The sequence below is a fragment of the Salmo trutta genome, chromosome 12, assembly GCF_901001165.1.
Source record: "Salmo trutta chromosome 12, fSalTru1.1, whole genome shotgun sequence".
NCBI classification, from domain to species: domain Eukaryota; kingdom Metazoa; phylum Chordata; class Actinopteri; order Salmoniformes; family Salmonidae; genus Salmo; species Salmo trutta.
In genome coordinates this window covers 85,104,121-85,127,994 of record NC_042968.1, presented here as the reverse complement: position 1 = coordinate 85,127,994, position 23,874 = coordinate 85,104,121, and the positions used below count along the sequence as shown (strand labels likewise).

At 43.6% G+C, this 23,874-nt stretch overlaps 1 protein-coding gene across 3 annotated transcripts in view; it reads left to right on the top strand.

The window, feature by feature from the left end:
* The window catches only part of LOC115204527 (bifunctional heparan sulfate N-deacetylase/N-sulfotransferase 1), a 143,186-nt gene that overhangs the window by 89,269 nt on the left and 30,043 nt on the right, over positions 1-23,874 (top strand). For all 3 annotated transcript variants that reach the window (XM_029770181.1, XM_029770182.1, XM_029770183.1), the window contains exons 5-9: positions 1,103-1,257; positions 4,113-4,298; positions 8,696-8,824; positions 8,997-9,179; positions 22,646-22,742. In XM_029770181.1, coding sequence (XP_029626041.1) covers positions 1,103-1,257; positions 4,113-4,298; positions 8,696-8,824; positions 8,997-9,179; positions 22,646-22,742 — 750 coding nt within the window. The remainder of the gene's footprint in view (positions 1-1,102; positions 1,258-4,112; positions 4,299-8,695; positions 8,825-8,996; positions 9,180-22,645; positions 22,743-23,874) is intronic.

Here is a 23,874-nt window from a genome sequence, read left to right as displayed (position 1 = left end):
GAACTGCTGACACACTCCAGCCACATGAGGTCTAGCATTGTCTTGCATTAGGAGGAACCCAGGGCCAACCGCACCAGCATATGGTCTCACAAGGGGTCTGAGGATCTCATCTCGGTACCTAATGGCAGTCAGGCTACCTCTGGCGAGCACATGGAGGGCTGTGCGGCCCCCCAAAGAAATGCCACCCCACACCATGACTGACCCACTGCCAAACCGGTCATGCTGGAGGATGTTGCAGGCAGCAGAACGTTCTCCACTGCGTCCCCAGACTCTGTCACGTCTGTCGCATGTGCTCAGTGTGAACCTGCTTTCATATGTGAAGAGCACAGGGCGCCAGTGGCGAATTTGCCAATCTTGGTGTTCTCTGGCAAATGCCAAACGTCCTGCACGGTGTTGGGCTGTAAGCACAACCCCCACCTGTGGACGTCGGGCCCTCATACCACCCTCATGGAGTCTGTTCCTGACCGTTTGAGCAGACGCATGCACATTTGTGGCCTGCTGGAGGTCATTTTGCAGGGCTCTGGCAGTGCTCCTCCTTGCACAAAGGCGGAGGTAGCGGTCCTGCTGCTGGGTTGTTGCCCTCCTACGGCCTCCTCCACGTCTCCTGATGTACTGGCCTGTCTCCTGGTAGCGCCTCCATGCTCTGGACACTACGCTGACAGACACAGCAAACCTTCTTGCCACAACTCGCATTGATGTGCCATCCTGGATGAGCTGCACTACCTGAGCCACTTGTGTGGGTTGTAGACTCCATCTCATGCTACCACTAGAGTGAAAGCACCGCCAGCATTCAAAAGTGACCAAAACATCAGCCCGGAAGCATAGGAACTGAGAAGTGGTCTGTGGTCACCACCTGCAGAACCACTCCTTTATTGGGGGTGTCTTACTAATTGCCTATAATTTCCACCTGTTGTCTATTCCATTTGCACAACAGCATGTGAAATGTATTGTCAATCAGTGTTGCTTCCTAAGTGGACAGTTTGATTTCACAGAAGTGTGATTGACTTGGAGTTACATTGTGTTGTTTTAAGTGTTCCCTTTATTTTTTTGAGCAGTGTATATCGACTAGACTAAATCCCCACTGTGTGTGTCTATGCTCCAGGTACAGATGAGGAGGACCTGGGGGATGACCTGCTCCTCTCCTATGGGAAGGAGTTCTGGTGGTTCCCCCACATGTGGAGCCACATGCAGCCCCACCTCTTCCACAACCAGTCAGTGCTAGCTGAACAGATGCTCCTCAACAGGAGGTTTGCACAGGTAGGTTGGTGGGTCCTGCTCTACGCTGACTGGGGGTCCTACTGGTACTACTGTTGGTAAAAAAATAACAACTTTTCTATTTGAATGTTATAATTTCGTTGACAAAAAAAAAAACATGGATAAAAAATAAATAAAAAATTAATACAGTTGAAGTCAGTTTAAATACACTTAGGTTGGCATCATTAAAACTCGTATTTCAACCACTCAACAAATTTCTTGATAACAAACTATAGTTTTGGCAAGTCGGTTAGGACATCTACTTTGTGCATGACACAAGTCATTTTTCCAACAATTGTTGACAGACAGATTATTTCTCTTATAATTCACTGTATCACAATTCCAGTGGGTCAGAAGTTTACATACACTAAGTTGACTGTGCCTTTAAACAGCTTGGAAAGTTCCAGAAAATGATTTCATGGTTTTAGAAGCTTCTGATAGGCTAATTGACATCATTTGAATCAATAGGAGGTGTACCTGTGGATGTATTTCAAGGCCTACCTTCAACCTCAGTGCCTCTTTGCATGACGACATGGGAAAATCAAAAGAAATCAGCCAAGACCTCAGAAATAAAGTTGTAGACCTCCACAAGTCTGGTTCATCCTTGGAAGCAATTTCCAAATGCCTGAAGGTACCACATTCATCTGTACAAACCATAGTACGCAAGTATGAACACCATGGGACCATGCACCCGTCATACCGCTCAGGAAGGAGACGCATTCTGTCTCCTAGAGATGAATGTACTTTGGTGCGAAAAGTGCAAATCAATCCCAGAACAACAGCAAAGGACCTTGTGAAGATGCTTTAGGAAACAGGTACAAAAGTATCTATATCCACAGTAAAACAAGTCTTATATTGACATAACCTGAAAGGCCGCTCAGCAAGGAAGAAGCCACTGCTCCAAAATCGACATTTAAAAGCCATACTACGGTTTGCAACTGCACATGGGGACCAAGATCGTACTTTTTGGAGAAATGTCCTCTGGTCTGATGAGAGAAAAATAGAACTGTTTGGCCATAATGACCATCCATTATGTTTGGAGGAAAGAGGGGGAAGCTTGCAAGCCGAAGAACACCATCCCAACCGTGAAGCACGGGGTTGGCAGCATCATGTTGTGGGGGTGCTTTGCTGCAGGAAGGACTGGTGCACTTCACAATATAGATGGCATCATGAGGAAGAGAAAATTATGTGGATATATTGAAGCAAGATCTTAAGACATCAGTCAGGAAGTTAAAGCTTGGTCGGAAATGGGTCTTCCAAATGGACAATGACCCCAAGCATACTTCTAAAGTTGTGGCAAAATGGCTTAAGGACAACAAAGTCAAGGTATTGGAGTGGCCATCACAAAGCCCTGACCTCAATCCTAAAGAAAATTTGTTGGCAGAACTGAAAAAGTGTGTGCGAGAAAGGAGGCCTACAAACCTGACTCCGTTATACCAGCTCTCTCAGGAGGAATGAGCCAAAATTCACCCAACTTATTGTGGGAAGGTTGTGGAAGGCTACCCAAAACGTTTGACCCAAGTTAAACAATTTAAAGGCAATGCTACCAAATACTAATTGAGTGTATGTAAACTTCTGACCCACTGGGAATGTGATGAAAGAAATAAAAGCTGAAATAAATAATTCTCTACTAATATTCTGACATTACACATTCTTAAAATAAAGTGGTGATCCTAACTGACCTTTACTAGGATTAAATGTCAGGAACTGTGAAAAACTGAGTTTTTTTTATGTATTTGGCTAAGGGGTATGTAAACTTCCGACTTCAGGTGTGTGTGTATGTATATATATATTGTGTGTATGTATGTGTGATATATAGATATTGATTGATTGATTAGAATAATTGTGAAGACATGAAATTATCTCATCATAAATGCAATCATCTTTTCAGCAAAAGTGTAATAAAGATCACAGTTGTGAGCCGCGGCCGCTTCTATCCTTTAGCAGCTGATAGTGCTGATAGTACTGGGAACATGGAGGATGAGCCAGGTCGTTTCCAGTCTTTCACTCCGGGATCATCTTCACATACATACACTACCTGTCAAGTTTTAGAACACCTACTCATTCAAGGGTTTTTCTTTATTTTTACTATTTTCTACATTATAGAATAATAGTGAAGACATCAAAACTATGAAATAACACATGGAATCATGTAGTAACCAAAAAAGTGTTGAACAAATCAAAATGTATTTTATATTTGAGATTCTTCAAACATCCACCCTTTGCCTTGATGTCAGCTTTGCACACTCTTGGCATTCTCTCAACCAGCTTCACCTGGAATGCTTTTCCAACAGTCTTGAAGGAGTTCCCACATATGCTGAGCACTTGTTGGCTGCTTTTCCTTCACTCTGTGGTCCGACTCATCCCTAACCATCTCAATTGGGTTGATGTTGGGTGATTTTGGAGGCCAGGTCATCTGATGCAGCACTCCTACTTGGTCAAATAGCCCTTACACAACCTCTCCTGTGTCCTGATAGTCCCACTAAACTCAAACCAGATGGGATGGAGTATCGCTGCAGTATGCTGTGGTAGCCATGCTGGTTAAGTGTGTCTTGAATTCTAGATAAATCACTGACAGTGTCACCAGCATAGCACCATCACACCTCCATCTCAAGGCAAAGGGGGCTGCATTGAAGAATCTCAAATATAAAAATATATTTTGATTTAACACTTTTGGTTACTACATGATTCCGTATGTGTTATTTCATAGCTTCGATGTCTTCACTATTATTGTGCAATGTAGATAGTAGTAAAAATAAAGAAAAACCTGTGTGTGTGTGTTTATTTATATATGTATTAATAGCAAGGGTTATATAAATCCTAACAATGTGTTGAATCCACTGGCTGTCTCTTCCCAGGAGCATGGCATCCCCACCAACATGGGCTATGCTGTGGCTCCCCACCACTCTGGGGTGTACCCCGTCCACGTCCAGCTGTACGACGCTTGGAAGAAGGTGTGGGGCATCAAGGTGACCAGCACGGAGGAGTACCCCCACCTCAAACCTGCCCGCTTCAGACGAGGATTCTACCACAGTGGCATCAGTGTAAGGACTCACCCCTATCTCACTCACTCACACACTAGGTTCTACTGTACGTATAAACTAGCAATTCTTGAAACTAAGTCTTAGTTGGTATTTTCAGTCCTGGGTTTGTGCTCAATAATTTAACTAGAAGTATTAAATTAGGCTGTTTGAAGTATTTACTCTGGTTTGCGTGTAGACAGATGCATTGCATTGCTCCTCTGGCTTTTGGGAAGTGCTGGGTATTGGAATCCTTGCGTGTGCCTTTGAAAGGACAAAGCTTTGTTTTTTTGGTGTGCTTGAACAATTTAGTTTAGCTGTTGGGAACAACGCGCTGAGTGAAGGGAAGGATCAGTAGTGCTGAAGTAGTCGTGTTGCCATGCCCTTGTGGTGTGGTCTTTTCAGTGCCCCTCAGACAGTGTGTGTCTCTCTGCTCCTCCCCACACCCCATGGAATAAAGCATGCTGACAGACAGATGGAGCAGTGTGAATGATCATTATGGAAATTGCCATGTTTATCACTCTCAACAAGACAATTTCACCGCAAATGACAGCCTTGGCAAAATCAACAAAGACAACTGCTAGCTTGTGATGTGACAAGAACATTCACATTTTTTGACAAATGTTAATCTGTCTGTCAGTGCCAATTTATGTACAGTATCTTTACAAAGTGTCATTTTATGTCCATATGCTTGGCCTGGACATAAACAACAGCTTGCCTCTAAGAAATGTATGCTGAAATGGCTCAGATTTTAGAGCTTAAAGACATTTGTATTTCATTAATGTACAAACTATGTTGTGATTATCCTGGTAGAATGCTCCTGTTCTAGACCCAGCAGTTTTCTATTTTGTCTGGTGGAAGAGTGTGATGTCACAAAGATGTTAATTCCGATCTCGACACGTCCCTGTGAAATATTCACCGGGAACTTGGCAGAGACTCTCTGAGGTGTCTCTTCTCTTCTGTCTTCCACTCTCTCTTTTCCCCTTAATCGGCAGTCTGTGACTCCCGTTAGCTGTGACCCGCTCTGTGTTTTATAAAGCAGAGAGAAAAGCCTGGGAGCTTCAGTCTGTATCCAGCCTTCCCTTCCTTTCTCTTTCTAAGCATCTCAGTACTGTCTTGGCTGCTACTTCTACCCCCAGCCCTAGCTAGCAAAGATTACAGCCTGATAGATACACTGTGTAGCTAGCTAACATCACAGCCTGATACACTGTGTAGCTAGCTAACATCACAGCCTGATAGATGTTGAGATTGTTTTGTTGACCGTGTGGTGCAAGGACAACAACCTCTCCCTCAACGTGATCAAGACACAGGCGATGATTGTGGACTACAGGAAAAGGAGGACTGAGCATGCCACCATCCTCATCGACAGGGCTGTAGTGAAGCAGCTTGAGAGCTTCAGGTTCCTTGGTGTCCACATCACCAGCAAACTAACATGGTCCAAGCACACCAAGACAGTCGTGAAGAGGGCACGACAAAACCTATTCCCCCTTAGGAGACTATAAAAGTCTTGGCATGGGTCCTCAGATCCTCAAGGTTCTATAGCTGCGCCATCGAGAGCATCCTGACGGGTTGCATCGCTGCCTTGTATCCTTCTAGACCTATCTGCTGCCTTTGATACTGTGAACCATCAGATCCTCCTCTCCACCCTCTCCGAGCTGGGCATCTCCGGCGCAGCCCACGCTTGGATTGCGTCCTACCTGACAGGTCGCTCCTACCAGGTGGCGTGGCGAGAATCTGTCTCCGCACCACGTGCTCTCACCACTGGTGTCCCCCAGGGCTCTGTTCTAGGCCCTCTCCTATTCTCACTATACACCAAGTCACTTGGCTCGGTCATATCCTCACATGGTCTCTCCTATCATTGCTACGCAGACGACACACAATTAATCTTCGCCTTTCCCCCTTCTGATAACCAGGTGGCGAATCGCATCTCTGCATGTCTGGCAGACATATCAGTGTGGATGACGGCTCACCACCTCAAGCTGAACCTCGGCAAGACGGAGCTGCTCTTCCTCCCGGGGAAGGACTGCCCGTTCCATGATCTCACCATCACGGTTGACAACTCCCTTGTGTCCTCCTCCCAGAGTGCTAAGAACCTTGGCGTGACCCTGGACAACACCCTGTCGTTCTCCACTAGCATCAAGGCGGTGACCCGATCCTGTAGGTTCATGCTCTACAAAATTCGCAGAGTACGACCCTGCCTCACACAGGAAGCGGCGCAGGTCCTAGTCCAGGCACTTGTCATCTCCCGTCTGGATTACTGCAACTCGCTGTTGGCTGGGCTCCCTGCCTGTGCCATTAAACCCCTACAACTCATCCAGAACGCCACAGCCCGTCTGGTGTTCAACCTTCCCAAGTTCTCTCACGTCACCCCGCTCCTCCGCTCTCTCCACTGGCTTCCAGTTGAAGCTCGCATCCGCTACAAGTCCATGGTGCTTGCCTACGGAGCTGTGAGGGGAACGGCACCTCCGTACCTTCAGGCTCTGATCAGGCCCTACACCCAAACAAGGGCACTGCGTTCATCCACCTCTGGCCTGCTCGCCTCCCTACCTCTGAGAAAGCACAGTTCCCGCTCAGCCCAGTCAAAACTGTTCGCTGCTCTGGCACCCCAATGGTGGAACAAGCTCCCTCACGACGCCAGGACAGCGGAGTCAATCACCACCTTCCGGAGACACCTGAAACCCCACCTCTTTAAGGAATACCTGGGATAGGATAAAGTAATCCTTCTAACACCCCCCCCCCCCCCCCCCCCCCCAAAGATTTAGATGCACTATTGTAAAGTGGTTGTTCCACTGGATATCATAAGGTGAATGCACCAATTTTTAAGTCGCTCTGGATAAGAGCGTCTGCTAAATGACTTAAATGTAAATGTTGTATGGCAACTGCTCGGCCTCCTACTGCAAGGCACTACAGAGGGTAGTGCGTACGGCCCAGTACATTACCAGGACCAAGCTTCCTGCCATCCGGGACCTCTATACCAGGCGGTGTCAGAGGAAGGCCCAAAAATGGTCAGACTCCAGCCACCCTAGTCAGACTGTACTCTCTGCTACCACACGGCAAGCAGTACTGGAGCGCCAAGTCTAGGTCCAAGAGGCTTTTAAACAGTTTCTACCCCCAAGCCATAAGACTCCTGAACAGCTAATCAAAATGGCTACCCAGACTTTTGCATTCCCACCCCCCACACTGCTGCTACTCTGTTATCTATGCATAGCCACTTTAATAACTCTACCTGCATGTACATAATTACCTCGACACCGGTGACCCCGCACATTGACACATTGACTCTGTACCGGTACCCCCTGTACAGTGAGGGGGAAAAAGTATTTGATCCCCTGCTGATTTTGTACATTTGCCCACTGACAAAGATCAGTTACCAACTCGTTACCTGTATAAAAGACACCTGGGAGCCAGATATTTTTCTGACTGAGAGGGGATCAAATACTTATTTCCCTCATTAAAATGCAAATCATTTTATAACATTTCTGACATGCTTTTTTCTGGATTTTTTTGTTTTTATTCTGTCTCACTGTTCAAATAAACCTACCATTAAAATTATAGACTGATCATTTCTTTGTCAGTGGGCAAACGTACAAAATCAGCAGGGGATCAAATACTTTTTTTCCCTCACTGTATATAGACCCGCTTTTGTTATTTTCTGCTGCTCTTTACTTGTTATTCTTATCTCTTTTTTAGGTATTTTCTTAAAACTGCATTGTTGGTTAAGGGCTTGTAAGTAAGCTTTTCACTGTAAGGTCTACACCTGTTGTATTTGGTGCATGTGACAAATAAAATTTGATTTGATACACTGTAGCTAGCTAACACCACAGCCTGATGGGTACACTGTGTAGCTAGCTATCACAACCTGATGGATACACTGTGTAGCTAGCTAACACCACAGCCTGATGGGTACACTGTGTAGCTAGCTAACATCACAACCTGATGGATACACTGTGTAGCTAGCTAACATCACAGCCTGATGGATACACTGTGTAGCTAGCTATCACAACCTGATGGATACACTGCGTACAGCACCTAGGCTGAACAGACAGTGTAATGTTTTCCAGGTTGTTCTGCTCCTGTGATTGTGTGCTCGGATGCCAATCGATTGTGTGTTTCAACTATGTTAGGACAGAGGCTTTATGTTTGGCTCGAGAAATGGGTTTCGCCGACAGCATAAAGATTTTCATCACATTTTATTCTCCACAGTGTGATCTCTAGTTTACGGGCATAATTGAATCACCTGAGCTGTCAGTGAAGTGTAAACAACACATCGAAATAGTGTCACCGAGCATTTATGGCCCTGTTTGAACGTCTGTGTATTTGATTTGTCGTTGACTGGGAATCAGCAGGGTGCGGTTATATAAGGACACTCCCCACTGTGCAGATGTGTTGCTATGTAATATTAATTGGGTTGTGTACTGTAGGTGCTGCCGAGGCAGACGTGTGGCCTGTTTACTCACACCATCTTCTACAACGAGTATCCTGGAGGACCCAAGGAGCTGGACAAACTCATCAACGGAGGGGAGCTCTTCCTCACGGTGCTCCTCAACCCGGTGAGACCAGACCCACCTCCATCACATCAGGAGAGGAATGCTCTATGGTTGCTTTAGCCCTTTTTCCCCCCTCAAATGTATTTTGTGCAACAGTGGTTGGAAGTGACATTGCAGCCTGCATTGCATTGTGTTTTTCTCTGAACGTTGTTCTGTGTTGATTCCTTCCTCACAGATCAGCATCTTCATGACCCACCTGTCCAACTACGGGAACGATCGTCTGGGTCTGTACACCTTTAGGAACCTGGTGAAGTTCCTCCAGACATGGACTAATCTGCGGCTGCAGACCCTGGCGCCTGTGCAGCTGGCCCAGCGTTACTTGCGGATCTTTCCAGAGGAGAGGGACCCCATCTGGCAGGTGCGTGTGTGAGAGGCCATGTGAGCTGGGGGTCACTGGGTTTGTGGAGCTCGGGGACTATCATAAACCAGGCTGTCATTTTAGAGAAGGCTAGACAGGCGCTAAAGACTTTGCTTTTTCAATCAGACTCCATTGCATCCTACAGTGCAAGTCATTCTGACTCGGACCATTGCATCCTGCAGTGCAAGTCATTTTGACTCATGCCATTGCATCCTGCAGTGCAAGTCATTTTGACTCATGCCATTGCATCCTGCAGTGCAAGTCATTTTGACTCATGCCATTGCATCCTACAGTGCAAGTCATTTTGACTCATGCCATTGCATCCTACAGTGCAAGTCTTATTTGGGTTTAGAGCTACGAGAGGCTGGCTTTTTGAACTGTGGTTTTGTGGGGGGAGCGTACTCTGACACTGTTTCCCAACACAGAAAGAAGACGGTTTCTTTCCCTAAGACGTCCAACTGCCATCTTGGCAGTTCCTCACACTGTCAGTGTGGAGTTGTCTCTGAGACAACTCCACATTGACTTCTACACTCTGAGTGTAGAAGTCAATGTGTGTCAGCCAGCTCCCTTTGAAGTTTAGAGTAAACTTGTGCCTGCCTGGGTCCAGAGGTTTCTTAAACACAGCACTGTGTTAAATGTGTTGGGATTAATATGATAGCCTGGTCGCCTCATTACCCATGAGGCAGTGGGGAGGGAAGGAGGTAGATAGATTTAGGGCAGTTGGTATCGTCTTGACATGCAGATTGACCCTGAGGCACATGAAGCCGCCGGGGGCCTTGCAGGGCTGCTCTGAGCGATCTTCCACATAGATACACTGAAGGCTTCTAACCACTCAGGAAGACCAATGAAAAGGCACCCTTCCTGATGCTGATTATGGGTTCTTTCCTTAGTCCCTTGTAGGGACAAAAGAGCACAATTGATCAAGGGGTGATTTAGAAACCAAATGTTTGAGTCTGCTCCCCCAAGCCTCTGTTAGACTAGACTGGTTGGGTTAATTTGAGCTGAATTAAAAGCACCCCTCGCCTTGGCACATTGTTGGTCCCACAGGGTGGATACAGTTGTCTGTAACCGTTGTGCCACATGTTTGTACACACACACACACACACACAGGTCGCACTGCTTTACCACAGTAACAAGTTCCCTGGCCAAGTCAGTGGTAGACTTTAATTACAGACTGCCGCTAGATATGAGACTGGTGTGTGAGAATAGTGTTGTACCAGTCAGAAGTTTGGACACACCTACTCAATCAAGGGTTTTACTTTATTTTTACATTGTAGAATAATAGTGAAGACATCAAAACTATGGAATCATGTAAAAACCAAAAAAGTGTTAACTTCTTCTGGGTAGCCCCCCTTCTCAATTTCCGCCTAAAGACATACCCTAATCTAACTGCCTGTAGCTCAGGCCCAGAAGCAAGGATATGCATATTCTTGGTATTATTTGAAAGGAAACACTCAGAATTTTGTGGCAATGTGAATTGAATGTAGGCGAATGTAACACAATAGATCTGGTAGAAGAAAATACAAGGAAATAAACATACATTTTCTGTTTTTTATTGTTGCTGCATCATATTTCAAATGAACAAGAACAGCCAAACATACAGATAGGATGCTGCGGATGATTTGAATGAAGAACATAAGATGGCAACAATAGCTGAGCAAAGTTTTAGACAGAACTTCAAAAATGAGCGAGCTACATGACATTGAGCATGAAGTCACCCAGGTGTCCCACACAAATGTACGCAAGTGGCCGAATTGGTACAGTGATACATTTTGAAGGAAAGAACCATATACAAAATACATAAATGCTATTCTAACACACACCCCCCTCAAAAAAAATTAAAATAACAAGGGTAACTATTTACACATTCTCTATTTACAATATTGTGAAGACCCTCAGTCCTCTACACAATATTGTGCTGCTGGTGCCATGGCCCATAGCAGTCTCTTTCTGCTGTAAAGCAGAGGCTTACTGAACAGGTGGTGCAGGTGATGGGGCATTTCCTGTGACAAAGGGCACAACGATGTCTCCCTACTGTGCCCTTTTTGCCCTGAGGCACATTCATGCCTGCAGAGATGAATCTGGGCAACACCATTGGTTGGGGCAGAAGGGACAGAGGTAGAGGGGACAGAAGGTGCTACAGTGCACTTGCTGTAGCTAGCAAGCTCCTGGATGAGCAGCTCCCTGAAGGCTAGCTGTGAGATGGGGGGGCTGTCCACAGCTCTTGGCCATTTCCTTCTGGAGGATGAAGGCATTCACCACAGCAATGTCAATGAAATGATAGAAAAATGTCTTGTACCATTTCATGGTCTTGTGGAGAACATTGGTATTGGCGTTGAAAAATCATAATTGGTCGACCTCTAGCATGGACCACAAAAAAAGGATATATCAGTGCGTCTGACAAGTCCAGAGCTCCCATGCCCTTGTTGTAGTCCTTCACAGCAGCTGGAATGGGGACATTTTTTTCGTGGTCCATGCTAGAGGTCGACCGATTATGATTTTTCAACGCCAATACCGATTATTGGAGGACCAAAAAAAAGCCGATACCGATTAATCGGTCGATTTTTAATTATTTGTAATAATGACAATTACAACAATACTGAATGAACACTTATTTTAACTTAGTATAATACATTAATAAAATCAATTTAGCCTCAAATAAATAATGAAACATGTTCAATTTGGTTTAAATAATGCAAAAACAAAGTGTTGGTGAAGAAAGTAAAAGTGCAATATGTGCCATGTAAAAAAGCTAACGTTTAAGTACCTTGCTCAGAACATGAGAACATGTGAAAGCTGGTGGTTCCTTTTAACATGAGACTTCAATATTCCCAGGTAAGAAGTTTTAGGTTGTAGTTATTATAGGAATTATAGGACTATTTCTCTCTATATGATTTGTATTTCATATACCTTTGACTATTGGATGTTCTTATAGGCACTGTAGTATTGCCAGTGTAACAGTATAGCTTCCGTCCCTCTCCTCGCTCCTACCTGGGCTCGAACCATCGACAACAGCCACCCTCGAAGCAGCGTTACCCATGCAGAGCAAGGGGAACAACTACTCCAAGTCTCAGAGCGAGTGACGTTTGAAACGCTATTAGCGCGCACCCGGCTAACTAGCTAGCCATTTCACATCGGTTACACCAGCCTAATCTCGGGGGTTGACAGGCTTGAAGTCATAAACAGCACAATGCTTGAAGCATTGCGAAGAGCTGCTGGCAAAACGCACGAAAGTGCTGTTTGAATGAATGCTTACGAGCCTGCTGGTGCCTACCATCGCTCAGTCAGACTGCTCTATCAAATCATAGACTTAATTATAACATAATAACACACAGAAATACGAGCCTTAGGTCATTAAAATGGTCGAATCCGGAAACTATCATTTTGAAAGCAAAACGTTTTTTTCTTTCAGTGAAATACGGAACTGTTCCGTATTTTCATCTAACGGGTGGCATCCCTAAGTCTAAATATTGCTGTTACATTGCACAACCTTCAATGTTATGTCATAATTATGTACAATTCTAGCAAATTAATAATGGTCTTTGTTAGGAATAAATGGACTAGACACAGTTCGCAATGAGCCAGGCGGCCCAAACTGCTGCATATACCCTGACTGCTTGCACGGAACGCAAGAGAAGTGACACAATTTCCCTAGTTATAAGAAATTCATGTTGGCAGGCAATATTAACTAAATATGCAGGTTTAAAAATATTTACTTGTGTATTGATTTTAAAGAAAGGCATTGATGTTTATGGTTAGGTACATTGGTGCAACAATTGTTATGAAAACTTGAAATCGGCCCTAATTAATCGGCCATTCCGATTAATCAGTCGACCTCTAGTCCATGCCCCGCTACCGTCCTTCACACGCCTGACGACGTGATCGCCACTGAAGGACTTGTGGATAGTTGTGCACATTACCACCTCTCTGGTATCCATCCACTTTACAAACAGCAGGCCATCTTCACGAATCCATCACCTTTGTTTTTGGAAAGCCCACTCTGTTGGTCCGAATGGTGCCACAAGCCCACACATCCCGCTTCCTCAGGTCTGTAAACAGGGTAGGGCTTGTGTAGAAGTTATCCACAAACAGTTTGTAGCCCTTCCCCAGCAGTTGAAAATCCAATAACTCCATAACGGAATCATAACTCAGTCCATTACTGGTAGCAAAACTGTTTTTCCCCTCATAAACAAAAAAATTGCAAGTGTAGGCACACACAGAATCAGCCAAAACAAACAGTTTGTAACCCCATTTGGTTGGTTGGTTTGTTACGCATGTATTGTTTGAGACTGATTCTGGCCTTTGAGGCTACCATCCTCTCATCGATGGACAGGTTCTGGGCAGGCTGAAAATAGGTCTTGCAGGCCTCAACGATGCTGGGGTAGAGAGGTTTGATTTTGCAGAGCCTATCAAACCTTGCTGTGCCTCTTCTTGTCATTCTCCCCATCAACTTCTGGGTCACTGATGTGAAGCGCCCGTGAGATAGTCAGAAACCTTTTAGAAGACATGACAGTGGTGGGGAAAGGCAGTTGATACAGAGCTGATGTTTTCCACTAGTCCCTCAGAATTTTCAACTTCACCAGCCTCATGTAAATGACCAGTGAAAGAAAGCAGAAAAGGTCTGACATGGAAATGGGCTTCCATGCCTCTTTCTTTCCTGCCTGCTTCTTAGCCCCGTACTCATTGATGTTCGACACCAGGGAATCAACAACTGACGAGGTGAAAAACAGTTGAAAAAGTTGAAGGGGGCTGTACATTTTACATTTACGTCATTTAGCAGACGCTCTTATCCAGAGCGACTTACAATAGTGAATGCATACATTTCATACATTTTTTTTCTCCGTACTGGTCCCCCGTGGGAATTGAACCCACAACCCTGGCATTGTAAACACCATGCTCTACCAACTGAGCCACACGGGTCTGTACTTTGCAGTCATGTCTAGTTGAGGTCCTGGCTGCCTTTTTGGTCTAAAAACTGGTGGAATTGGTTCCACATCTTCCAACACAATGTGGCAATGGCCCTCTGTCTGCAGGTTTCTGTCTTCCCCACCTCCGCTTCTTTGTCACTGACTTCAAACCTCTAGATGGCCGGGTAGGTGTGGAGTTAGAGACAGCAGGGGTCCGGCTGGATGAACAAGCTTCAGAGGGGGATGGACACCTAGACATTGGTGGCACATAATCAGAATTACTGCCACTGTGGGGGAAAAAATTGTTTCAGTAAGAATACTTTCACGTATGAGCCCTGTATCAACACGTAAAATAAACAGATGTATTATATAGAGTACAGGGAACATAATCACTATGGTGAAGTGCTGTTCCATTCCATGTTTATATAAAATACATTTTAAAAAATGTATCTCACAAACACACACAATCTATAGCCAATGTGTACCTAACACATTTCATTACAGATTTCATTACTGATGATATTTTTATATATTGTAAATAAAATAAGAAAGTCTCAAAAAAAATCTCTAATGAATAATATTTGATATTCATTTCAAACAACATCAGCATGAGAAGATTTTATCAGTCCAGCATGGCATCCTCTCCGTGCAGAAACATGTCTTCCGCCTGGGAGTCAAAACTTGCCACGCTGAAAGATTCATCTTCCTGAAGCACCTCGGTCTTGCTTTCTCTATCAATTTCCTCTGTAATTTGGGTTACATCTGTATATCTAGACTTTGTTTGAACTTTTCTGGATTTATTCGCCATAATTTAAATATATAAAATTGCTGAAAATGCTCTTCACTATGTACTGCTATGCGTAACACTCGTGGCTCCGTCAAGTAGGATTTGCAATGGCGAATGAACCTCTTTTACACCAGAGTTTACGACAAAGGCTGGTCTTCGAACGTATAACCATTACATATTGCCGTTTACCTCAGCTCATTGGCTATCTTCCAAGCTAGATTTCAAGATGATCAGTGGTCATTGGGCCAAAATACAGTTAATCAACGCTAGACCGCTCCTACCATTGGTGCGCAATGAGGTCATTGATTGTTGTCTTCAAATTGGTTTGTTTCGGTCATTACGTCCCGGGAAAAGAGCCATCAAGTGTGATTGTGTTACTAACAAACAGAGGATTGCAATGAAACCAACCATGACTGGATAAACGTGTGTTTAGTGTGTGTATTTACCACGAATGTTTCGTCCAAAGTTGAATGAGACGGAAATCACGACGCAAGCGGTTAACAAATGTTTCGTGTTTAGGCTATAAAAATGGATTTTATCAAACAAAACTAACATTCACTGTGGAGCTAGGAGAATTGGCATTACCACCAGAGGAATATTTTCAAGGGTAAGCTATTTATTTTATTGTTATTTCTGACTTTTGTTACGCTAATACTTGGTTGGAAAATGCTAGTAATACTTTTGTTAGCTGGGTGCTCTCCTCAGATAATCGCATGGTTTGCTTTCACCGTAAAGCTTTTTTTAAATCTGACACAGCGGCTGGATTAACAAGAAGTTAAGCTTTTAAGTGATGTAAGACATGTATTTACAAGATTGTTTAATATAACGAATTGTGTATTTAGAATTTTAGCGCGCTGCAATTTCACTGGCTGTTGGCCAGGTGGGATGCTAGCGTCCCACATACACGAGAGGTTAAACAAATCAAAATATATTTGAAATTCTTCAAAGTTGCCACCCTTTGCCTTGATGACAGCTTTGCACGCTCTTGGCATTCTCTCAACCAGCTTCATGAGGTAGTCATCTGGAATGCATTTCAGTTAACAGGTGTGCCTTATTAAAAGTTAATTTGTGGATTAATTTTCCTCAATGCGTTTGAGCCAATCAGTTGTGTTGTGGCTGTGGCGGTCACAACATTTCGTCAGCCGGTGATTGTCAAGCAAATAACTGTCGGTCTCATGGTAATTGACCGTTAATTAACATAAACACATTTAGCATCTCCTGGCTTCCATACAAAACATTATAAAAAGTATAATAAATCCATGTAATATAGCCTACACTTTCACAATAAATCCATTATTTATTTTAGACAGGTCTAAAGAAGCATGATATGGAGAAAATGTAGTCTACTTCAGAAGAAAGAAATAGCATACTCCTCATGCGGCTATGCCAAATGGCTGTGAACTACGCTAGTTCATTTAGCAGACAAGATTTGATTATCATTCCATGGCATTATTTTATAGTATTAAGAATACAATTGAACAAAGTTGAATAAAATATAAATATTGTCTCTGAACATTTCGGGGAGTGCGCACATGCGTCGAACGATTCACAAAGAAACAGGTCACTTCAGTTGTTCTACAAACGTTGGGCTATATGTTTAGATTTTTACATTGTAAGGCTGCATGATGAGATTCTAATGATGATTTGAAAAGATTTGCTTGAAAGGCATGAGCTCTGCTTAGTTTTTTTGCGCAGGCTGTACACACTTCATCAGTCTCTCATTTACAATTTGACAAGCACTTGAAAATGCCTCGAATTTCAGAACAGCATTCCCTTTGTGGCCATATTGCACCCTAAAAAAATCTGTCTTTTGCAGCATTGTGCCCTTCTCCCGCAGTGTTCCCCGGTAGGCCGTCATTGAAAATAAGAATTTGTTCTAAACTGAATTGCTTAGTTAAATAAAGGTTAAATTAAATTCTCCCTGAGTGTGCTGCGCAATCGGAAGCGCTCTCCGTCACGTGATCTGGTCTTTCTCAGAGGCTGCAAATGAAGATGGGCACATCGGGAAAGCAACTGCGCGCCTCATCCAATTCCGAGGTGCATATTGGAAGAACTATCCACATTTACTTTGTCAGCCAACAAGATGAGTAGGCCTAACGAAAAGCACTAGCCTATGTCAATCTACACTAGGCTATGGCAATCTACTATACCCCGTAGTACAAAAGTCGACCTACTCTGCGAGAAATAAATATTCCAAACATCGTCTGGGACAGTTGTGGGATGCGGTAGGTCCCAAATTAATACGACCACTAACATCAAAACATATATTTTTTTTAATGCAATTTGGCTGATGCAACAGGTCAGAACGTTTATCTTAAAATGTTGATAAATTATTTGGCTTTTTCTTCACATTATCAGCGCAGCAATGCGCACATGGCAGTAGGCTGTAAGTGTGAATGTTCCATTAGTGGGAAAACACCATTCTCAAAAGTGACTGCAAATGCAATTATAAATGTAATGCTTTTATTATAATGGTGTGTTTTTATGGTGCAAATTATCTTCCCCAAACTTGAAACTCACGCGCTGCTTATATACAGTTGAAGTCAGAAGTTTACATACACTTAGGTTGGATTCATTAAAACTTGTTTTTCAACCACTCCACAAATGTCTTGTTAACAAGTCGGTTAGGACATCTACTTTGTGCATGACACAAGTCATTTTTCCAACAATTGTTTAGAGACAGATTATTTCACTTATAATTCATTGTATCACAATTCCAGTGGGTCAGAAGTTTACATATACTAAGTTGACTGTGCCTTTAAACAGCTTGGAAAATTCCAGAAATTGATTTCATGACTTTAGAAGCTTCTGAAAGGCTAATTGACATCATTTCAAATCAAATCAAATCAAATTTATTTATATAGCCCTTCGTACATCAGCTGAAATCTCAAAGTGCTGTACAGAAACCCTACCTAAAACCCCAAACAGCAAGCAATGCATGTGAAAGAAGCACGGTGGCTGGGAAAAACTCCCTAGGAAAAACTCCTGAGAAAGGCCAAAAACCTAGGAAGAAACCTAGAGGAACCAGGCTATGAGGGGTGGCCAGTCCTCTTCTGGCTGTGCCGGGTGGATATTATAACAGAACATGGTCAAGATGTTAAAATGTTCGTAAATGACCAGCATGGTCAAATAATAATAATCATAGTAATTGTCGAGGGTGCAACAAGCACGTCCGGTGAAACAGGTCAGGGTTCCGTAGCCGCAGGCAGAACAGTTGAAACTGGAGCAGCAGCATGGCCAGGTGGACTGGGGACAGCAAGGAGTCATCATGCCAGGTAGTCCTGAGGCATGGTCCTAGGGCTCAGGTCCTCCGAGAGAAAAAAAGAAAGAGAGAAGAGAGAATTAGAGAGAGCATATTTACATTCACACAGGACACCGGATAAGAGAAGAGAATACTCCAGATGTAACAGACTGACCCTAGCCCCCCCGACACATAAACTACTGCGGCATAAATACTGGAGGCTGAGACAGGAGGGATCAGAAGACACTGTGGCCCCATCCGATGATACCCCCGGACAGGGCCAAACAGGCAGGATATAACCCCACCCACTTTGCCAAAGCACAGCCCCCACACCACTAGAGGGATATCTACAACCACCAACTTACCGTCCGAAGACAAGGCCGAGTATAGCCCACAAAGATCTCCGCCACGGCACAACCCAAGGGGGGGGCGCCAACCCAGACAGGAAGACCACTTCAGTGGCTCAACCTACTCAAATGACGCACCCCTCCCATGGACGGCATGGAAGAACACCAGTAAGTCAGTGACTCAGCCCCTGTAAAAGGGTTAGAGGCAGAGAATCCCAGTGGGAAGAGGGGGACCGACAAGGCAGAGACAGCAAGGGCGGTTCATTGCTCCAGCCTTTCCGTTCACCTTCACACTCCTGGGCCAGACTATACTTAATCATAGGACCTACTGAAGAGATAAGTCTTCAGTAAAGACTTAAAGGTTGAGACTGAGTCTGCGTCTCTCACATGGGTAGGCAGACCATTCCATAAAAATGGAGCTCTATAGGAGAAAGCCCTACCTCCAGCCGTTTGCTTAGAAATTCTAGGGACAATTAGGAGGCCTGCGTCTTGTGACCGTAGCGTACGTGTAGGTATGTACGGCAGGACCAAATCGGAAAGATAGGTAGGAGCAAGCCCATGTAATGCTTTGTAGGTTAGCAGTAAAACCTTGAAATCAGCCCTTGCCTTAACAGGAAGCCAGTGTAGGGAGGCTAGCACTGGAGTAATATGATCAAATTTTTTGGTTCTAGTCAATTGGAGGTGTTCCTGTGGATGTATTTCAAGGCCTTCATTCAAACTCAGTGCCTCTTTGCTTGACATCATGGGAAAATCAAAAGAAATCAGCCAAGACCTCAGAAAGAAAATTGTAGACCTCCACAAGTCTGGTTCATCCTTGAGAGCAATTTCCAAACACCTGAAGGTACCACGTTCATCTGTACAAACCATAGTACGCAAGTATAAACACCATGGGACCAAGCAGCCGTCATACCGCTCAGGAAGGAGACGCGTTCTGTCACCTAGAGATGAACGTACTTTGGTGCGAAAAGTGCACATCAATCCCAGAACAACAGCAAAGGACCTTGTGAAGATGCTATAGGAAACCGGTACGAAAGTATCTATATCCACAGTAAAACGAGTCCTATATCGACATAACCTGAAAGGCCGCTCAGCAAGGAAGAAGCCACTGCTCCAAAACCGCCATAAAATAGCCAGACTAAGGTTTGCAACTGCACATGGAGACAAAGATCGTACTTTTTGGAGAAATGTCCTCTGGTCTGATGAAACAAAAATAGAACTGTTTGGCTGTAATGACCATCGTTATGTTTGGAGGGAAAAGAGGGATGCTTGCAAGCTGAAGAACACCATCCCAACCATGAAGCACGGGGGGTGGAAGCATCATGTTGTGGGGGTGCTTTGCTGCAGGAGGGACTGCTGCACTTCACAAAATAGATGGCATCATGAGGAAAATAAAATTATGTGGATATATTAAAGCAACATCTCAAGACATCAATCAGGAAGTTAAAGCTTGGTCGCAAATGGGTCTTCCAAATGGACAATGAACCAAGCATACTTCTAAAGTTGTGGCAAAATGGCTTAAGGACAACAAAGTCAAGGTATTGGAGTGGCCATCACAAAGCCCTGACCTCAATCCTATAGAAAATCTGTGGGCATAACTGAGAAAGTGTGTGTGAGCAAGGAGGCCTAGAAACCTGACTCAGTTAACACCAGCTCTGTCAGGAGGAATGGGCCAAAATTCACCCCACTTTTTGTGGGAAGCTTGTGGAAGGCTTACCCAAACATTTGAAAATATAAAGGCAATTTTACCAAATACTAATTGAGTGTATGTAAACTTCTGACCCACTGGGAATGTGATGAAAGAAATAAAAGCTGAAAATAATCATTCTCTCTACTATTATTCTGACATTTCACAGTCTTAAAATAAAGTGGTGATCCTAACTGACCTAAGACAGGGAATATTTGCTCGGATTACATGTCAGGAATTGTGAAAAACTGAGTTTAAATGTATTTGGCTAAGGTGTATGTTAACTTCTGACTTCAACTGTATGCCAGTTAGGCTCTACACCCCTTGTAAAGCGGATTATTGTGCTCAATTTTAAGATTTTATTTGTCCACTAGTTGTGATCCAAGCCTTATCAAAACTTATAGGCCTATGGGCTAGGCTACATGAGGTGTGCGACTATGGTTCGAAAAAGTTGCAAAATAAAGGCGTTGTTTTTTTATGCTGGGAATCATTCACACGTGATACTATGTAATTCACCAGTGAGGCTAATATTGTCACCCATCAGACTTTTCTTGATTTAATCTTGTCTTTACATATACTAAATAATATATGTGTGACATTTGTTTTGATTTAGAATTTACCATTATGCACCATCGAAACGGGCAGTGGGAAACAATACATGTCATCTATGCACTTAGATAGCGAATGGAAGACGCTTTTCCCCTTGGCTTATTTTCCTGCCTGCCAGGTAGGCTATACTGTTGTAAATATATGCAATGTGCTTGATATTAGGAAAGTTGTGAAATAAATATAGTAGACCTAGCCTTTAGAAAGCTGACACAATCCACATCTTTTATTAGCGCCCATCACTGTTTTCGCCCGCAATTGCATAGCCTATAGAAATGTTGTGCAACATGGGCTCTTATGATGTGTTTGATTAGATTTTCGAATACATTTGCACTGACGTCAGAGTGATTAGAGGGACAATGGAGTGCTGAGTGCCAGGCAGTTAGCAAGTTTGGTAGGCTACTAATGACCAGCAGCAGCATCAGAGCTTAGAAAAGCATAATTACCGTGACTAAACGGTCATGTGGAATTTGACTGCCTTCATGACTCATGATCGCCGTTGTGGCAGTAATACTGTCACCGCAACAGCCCTAGTTGTGACAAGGTAGGGGTGGTATACAGAAGATAGCCCTATTTGGTAAAAGACCAAGTCCATATTATGGCAAGAACAGCTCAAATATGGAAAGAGAAACAGTCCATCGTTACTTTAAGACGTGGTCAGTCAATCCGGAACATTTCAAGAACTTTAAAAGTTTCTTCAAGTGCAGTCACAAAAACCATCAAGCGCTATGATGAATCTGGCTCTCATTAGGACCACCACAGGAAAGGAAGACCCAGAGTTACCTCTGCTGCAGAGGATAAGTTAATTCCTTACCAGCCTCAGAAATTGCAGCCCAAATAAATGCTTCACAGAGTTCAAGTAACAGACACATCTCAACATCAACTGTTCAGAGGAGACTGCGTGAATCAGGCCGTCATGGTTAAATTGCTGCAAAGAAACCACTACTAAAGGACACCAATTAGAAGAGACTTTCTTGGACCAAGAAACACGAGCAATGGACTTTAGACCGGTGAAAATCTATCCTTTCGTCTGATATGTTCAAATTTGAGATTTTTTGGTTCCAACCTCTGTGTCTTTGTGAGACAGAGTAGATGAAGACAGATGATCTCCACATGTGTGGTTCCTGTTGTGAAGCATGGAGGAGGTGGTGTGGGGATGCTTTGCTGGTGACACTATCAGTAATGTATTTAGAATTCAAGGCACACTTAACCAGCATGGCAACCACAGCATTCTGCAGCAATACGCCATCCCATCTGGTTTGCGCTTGGTGGGAATATAATTTGTTTTTCAACAGGACAATGACCCAACACACCTCCAGGCTGTGTAAGGGCTATTTTGCCAAGAAGGATCGGGATGGAGTGCTGCATCAGATGACCTGGCCTCCACAATCCCCCTACCTCAGCCCAATTGAGATGGTTTGGGATGAGTTAGACCGCAGAGTGAAGGAAAAGCAGCCAACGAGTGCTCAGCATACGTGGAAACTCCTTCAAGACTGTTAGAAAAGCATTCCAGGTGAAGCTGGTTGAGAGAATGCCAAGAGTGTACAAAGCAGTTATCAAGGCAAAGGGTGGAGCTGGTTGAGAGAATGCCAAGAGTGTACAAAGCAGTTATCAAGGCAAAGGCAAAGTTGTTTAACGCTTTTTTGTTACTACATGATTCCATACGTGTTATTTTATAGTTTTGATGTCTTCACTATTTTTCTACAGTGTAGAAAATAGTAAAAATAAACACTTACTCATTGATGGGTTTGTCTAGTCTTTTGACTGGCACTGTATATTCTGAACTGGTTGGGCAAGTCGTACCTATGGCAGCTCATCCTGAGGCATACATTCCCTCCATGTTTACTGAACGGAACTTCCAGGTGAACTAATTCTGCCCACTCTGTCCTTACAGGACCCCTGTGAGGACAAAAGACACAAAGACATCTGGTCCAAAGAGAAGACATGCGACCGATTCCCTAAGCTGCTCATAATTGGACCACAGAAGACAGGTGAGTAGTAAACAAATGTATTGTACAAAAAACATTTAATGAACAAGGTTACTTCAGTTCAGTGACGCAACCACACTCATAGCAATGACAAGTTTGAACCTAGAGAGAAAAACATGACCTGAGCTTGTGGGGGGGCCACAAAAATAGTGCATTCAAACTGTGTATTGTATGGGAAAATATGCAGTATAAATGTTTTTGATGAGGCTAATTTGAAGGAGAAAGAAAAAGATTGATTGGATGTATTTCTTGGTTTCTTTTAATTTTGATGAGCGATGAAAATGTAATGAATTGAAGGTTGTGTTTATATAAAAATTGAAATCTACCACTTTCAAGGTTGTCATTCTATTTGGGGTCGTGAGAAAAAATAGTGTGTCTAGAAATTATGACGGAAACAATGTTGTCCCCACTGAAAAAGTTTGAATACCACTATGCTAGGAGGCTATAGATACTGTATTGTTACATCCCTATTCCTTTGATAGTGCATGACTTTCCCTATATAGGGAATAGAGTCCCATTTTGGACACATCCTTTGTCCCAGTTAAGGCGTCAGCATGCTTCGGTTCGGCTGGCTTCTAGCCTTACTCCCTTATAAGACCTACACTTAAAAAAACGAGAAAAAAGTGGCAATAGTACTGTTTGTCCATCTTGAGAAGCCGTAGCCAGTATACAGTTCCTCAAAATAGTGAGAATCGATCTAAGATAACTCAAGAAATCTGTTATAAATGTTTACGTTTTTGCCGAGGATATCTTACACGTTACCCAAACCGGACTTGTCGCGTGTGCGAGCGTTGCAAAATAAATATACACATACAATGTTATTCAATCATTGCACCCACAGTGCTCGCGCACGCCAACGAGCGTCTGCGTTTCCAAGCGCTAAAATATAAGTTGCTTCTATTTGTGACGCCGAACGCAATACCTCTCCCATCTTCTCATTGGCTTTTAGAAGCATATACCCACGTGCCATCTCCTTATTGGTTATACCCACGTGGGTAATTGAAATATGAACTGAGGTAGGTCGGTCGGTCGGTTGTGGTAATACACCTAATTATGAAAGTTAGATGCCAATCGCCATATAAAGTCCAAAGAAGAAAAAGCCTAGAAGTGGGAGAAATGACTAAAAACGATTCGA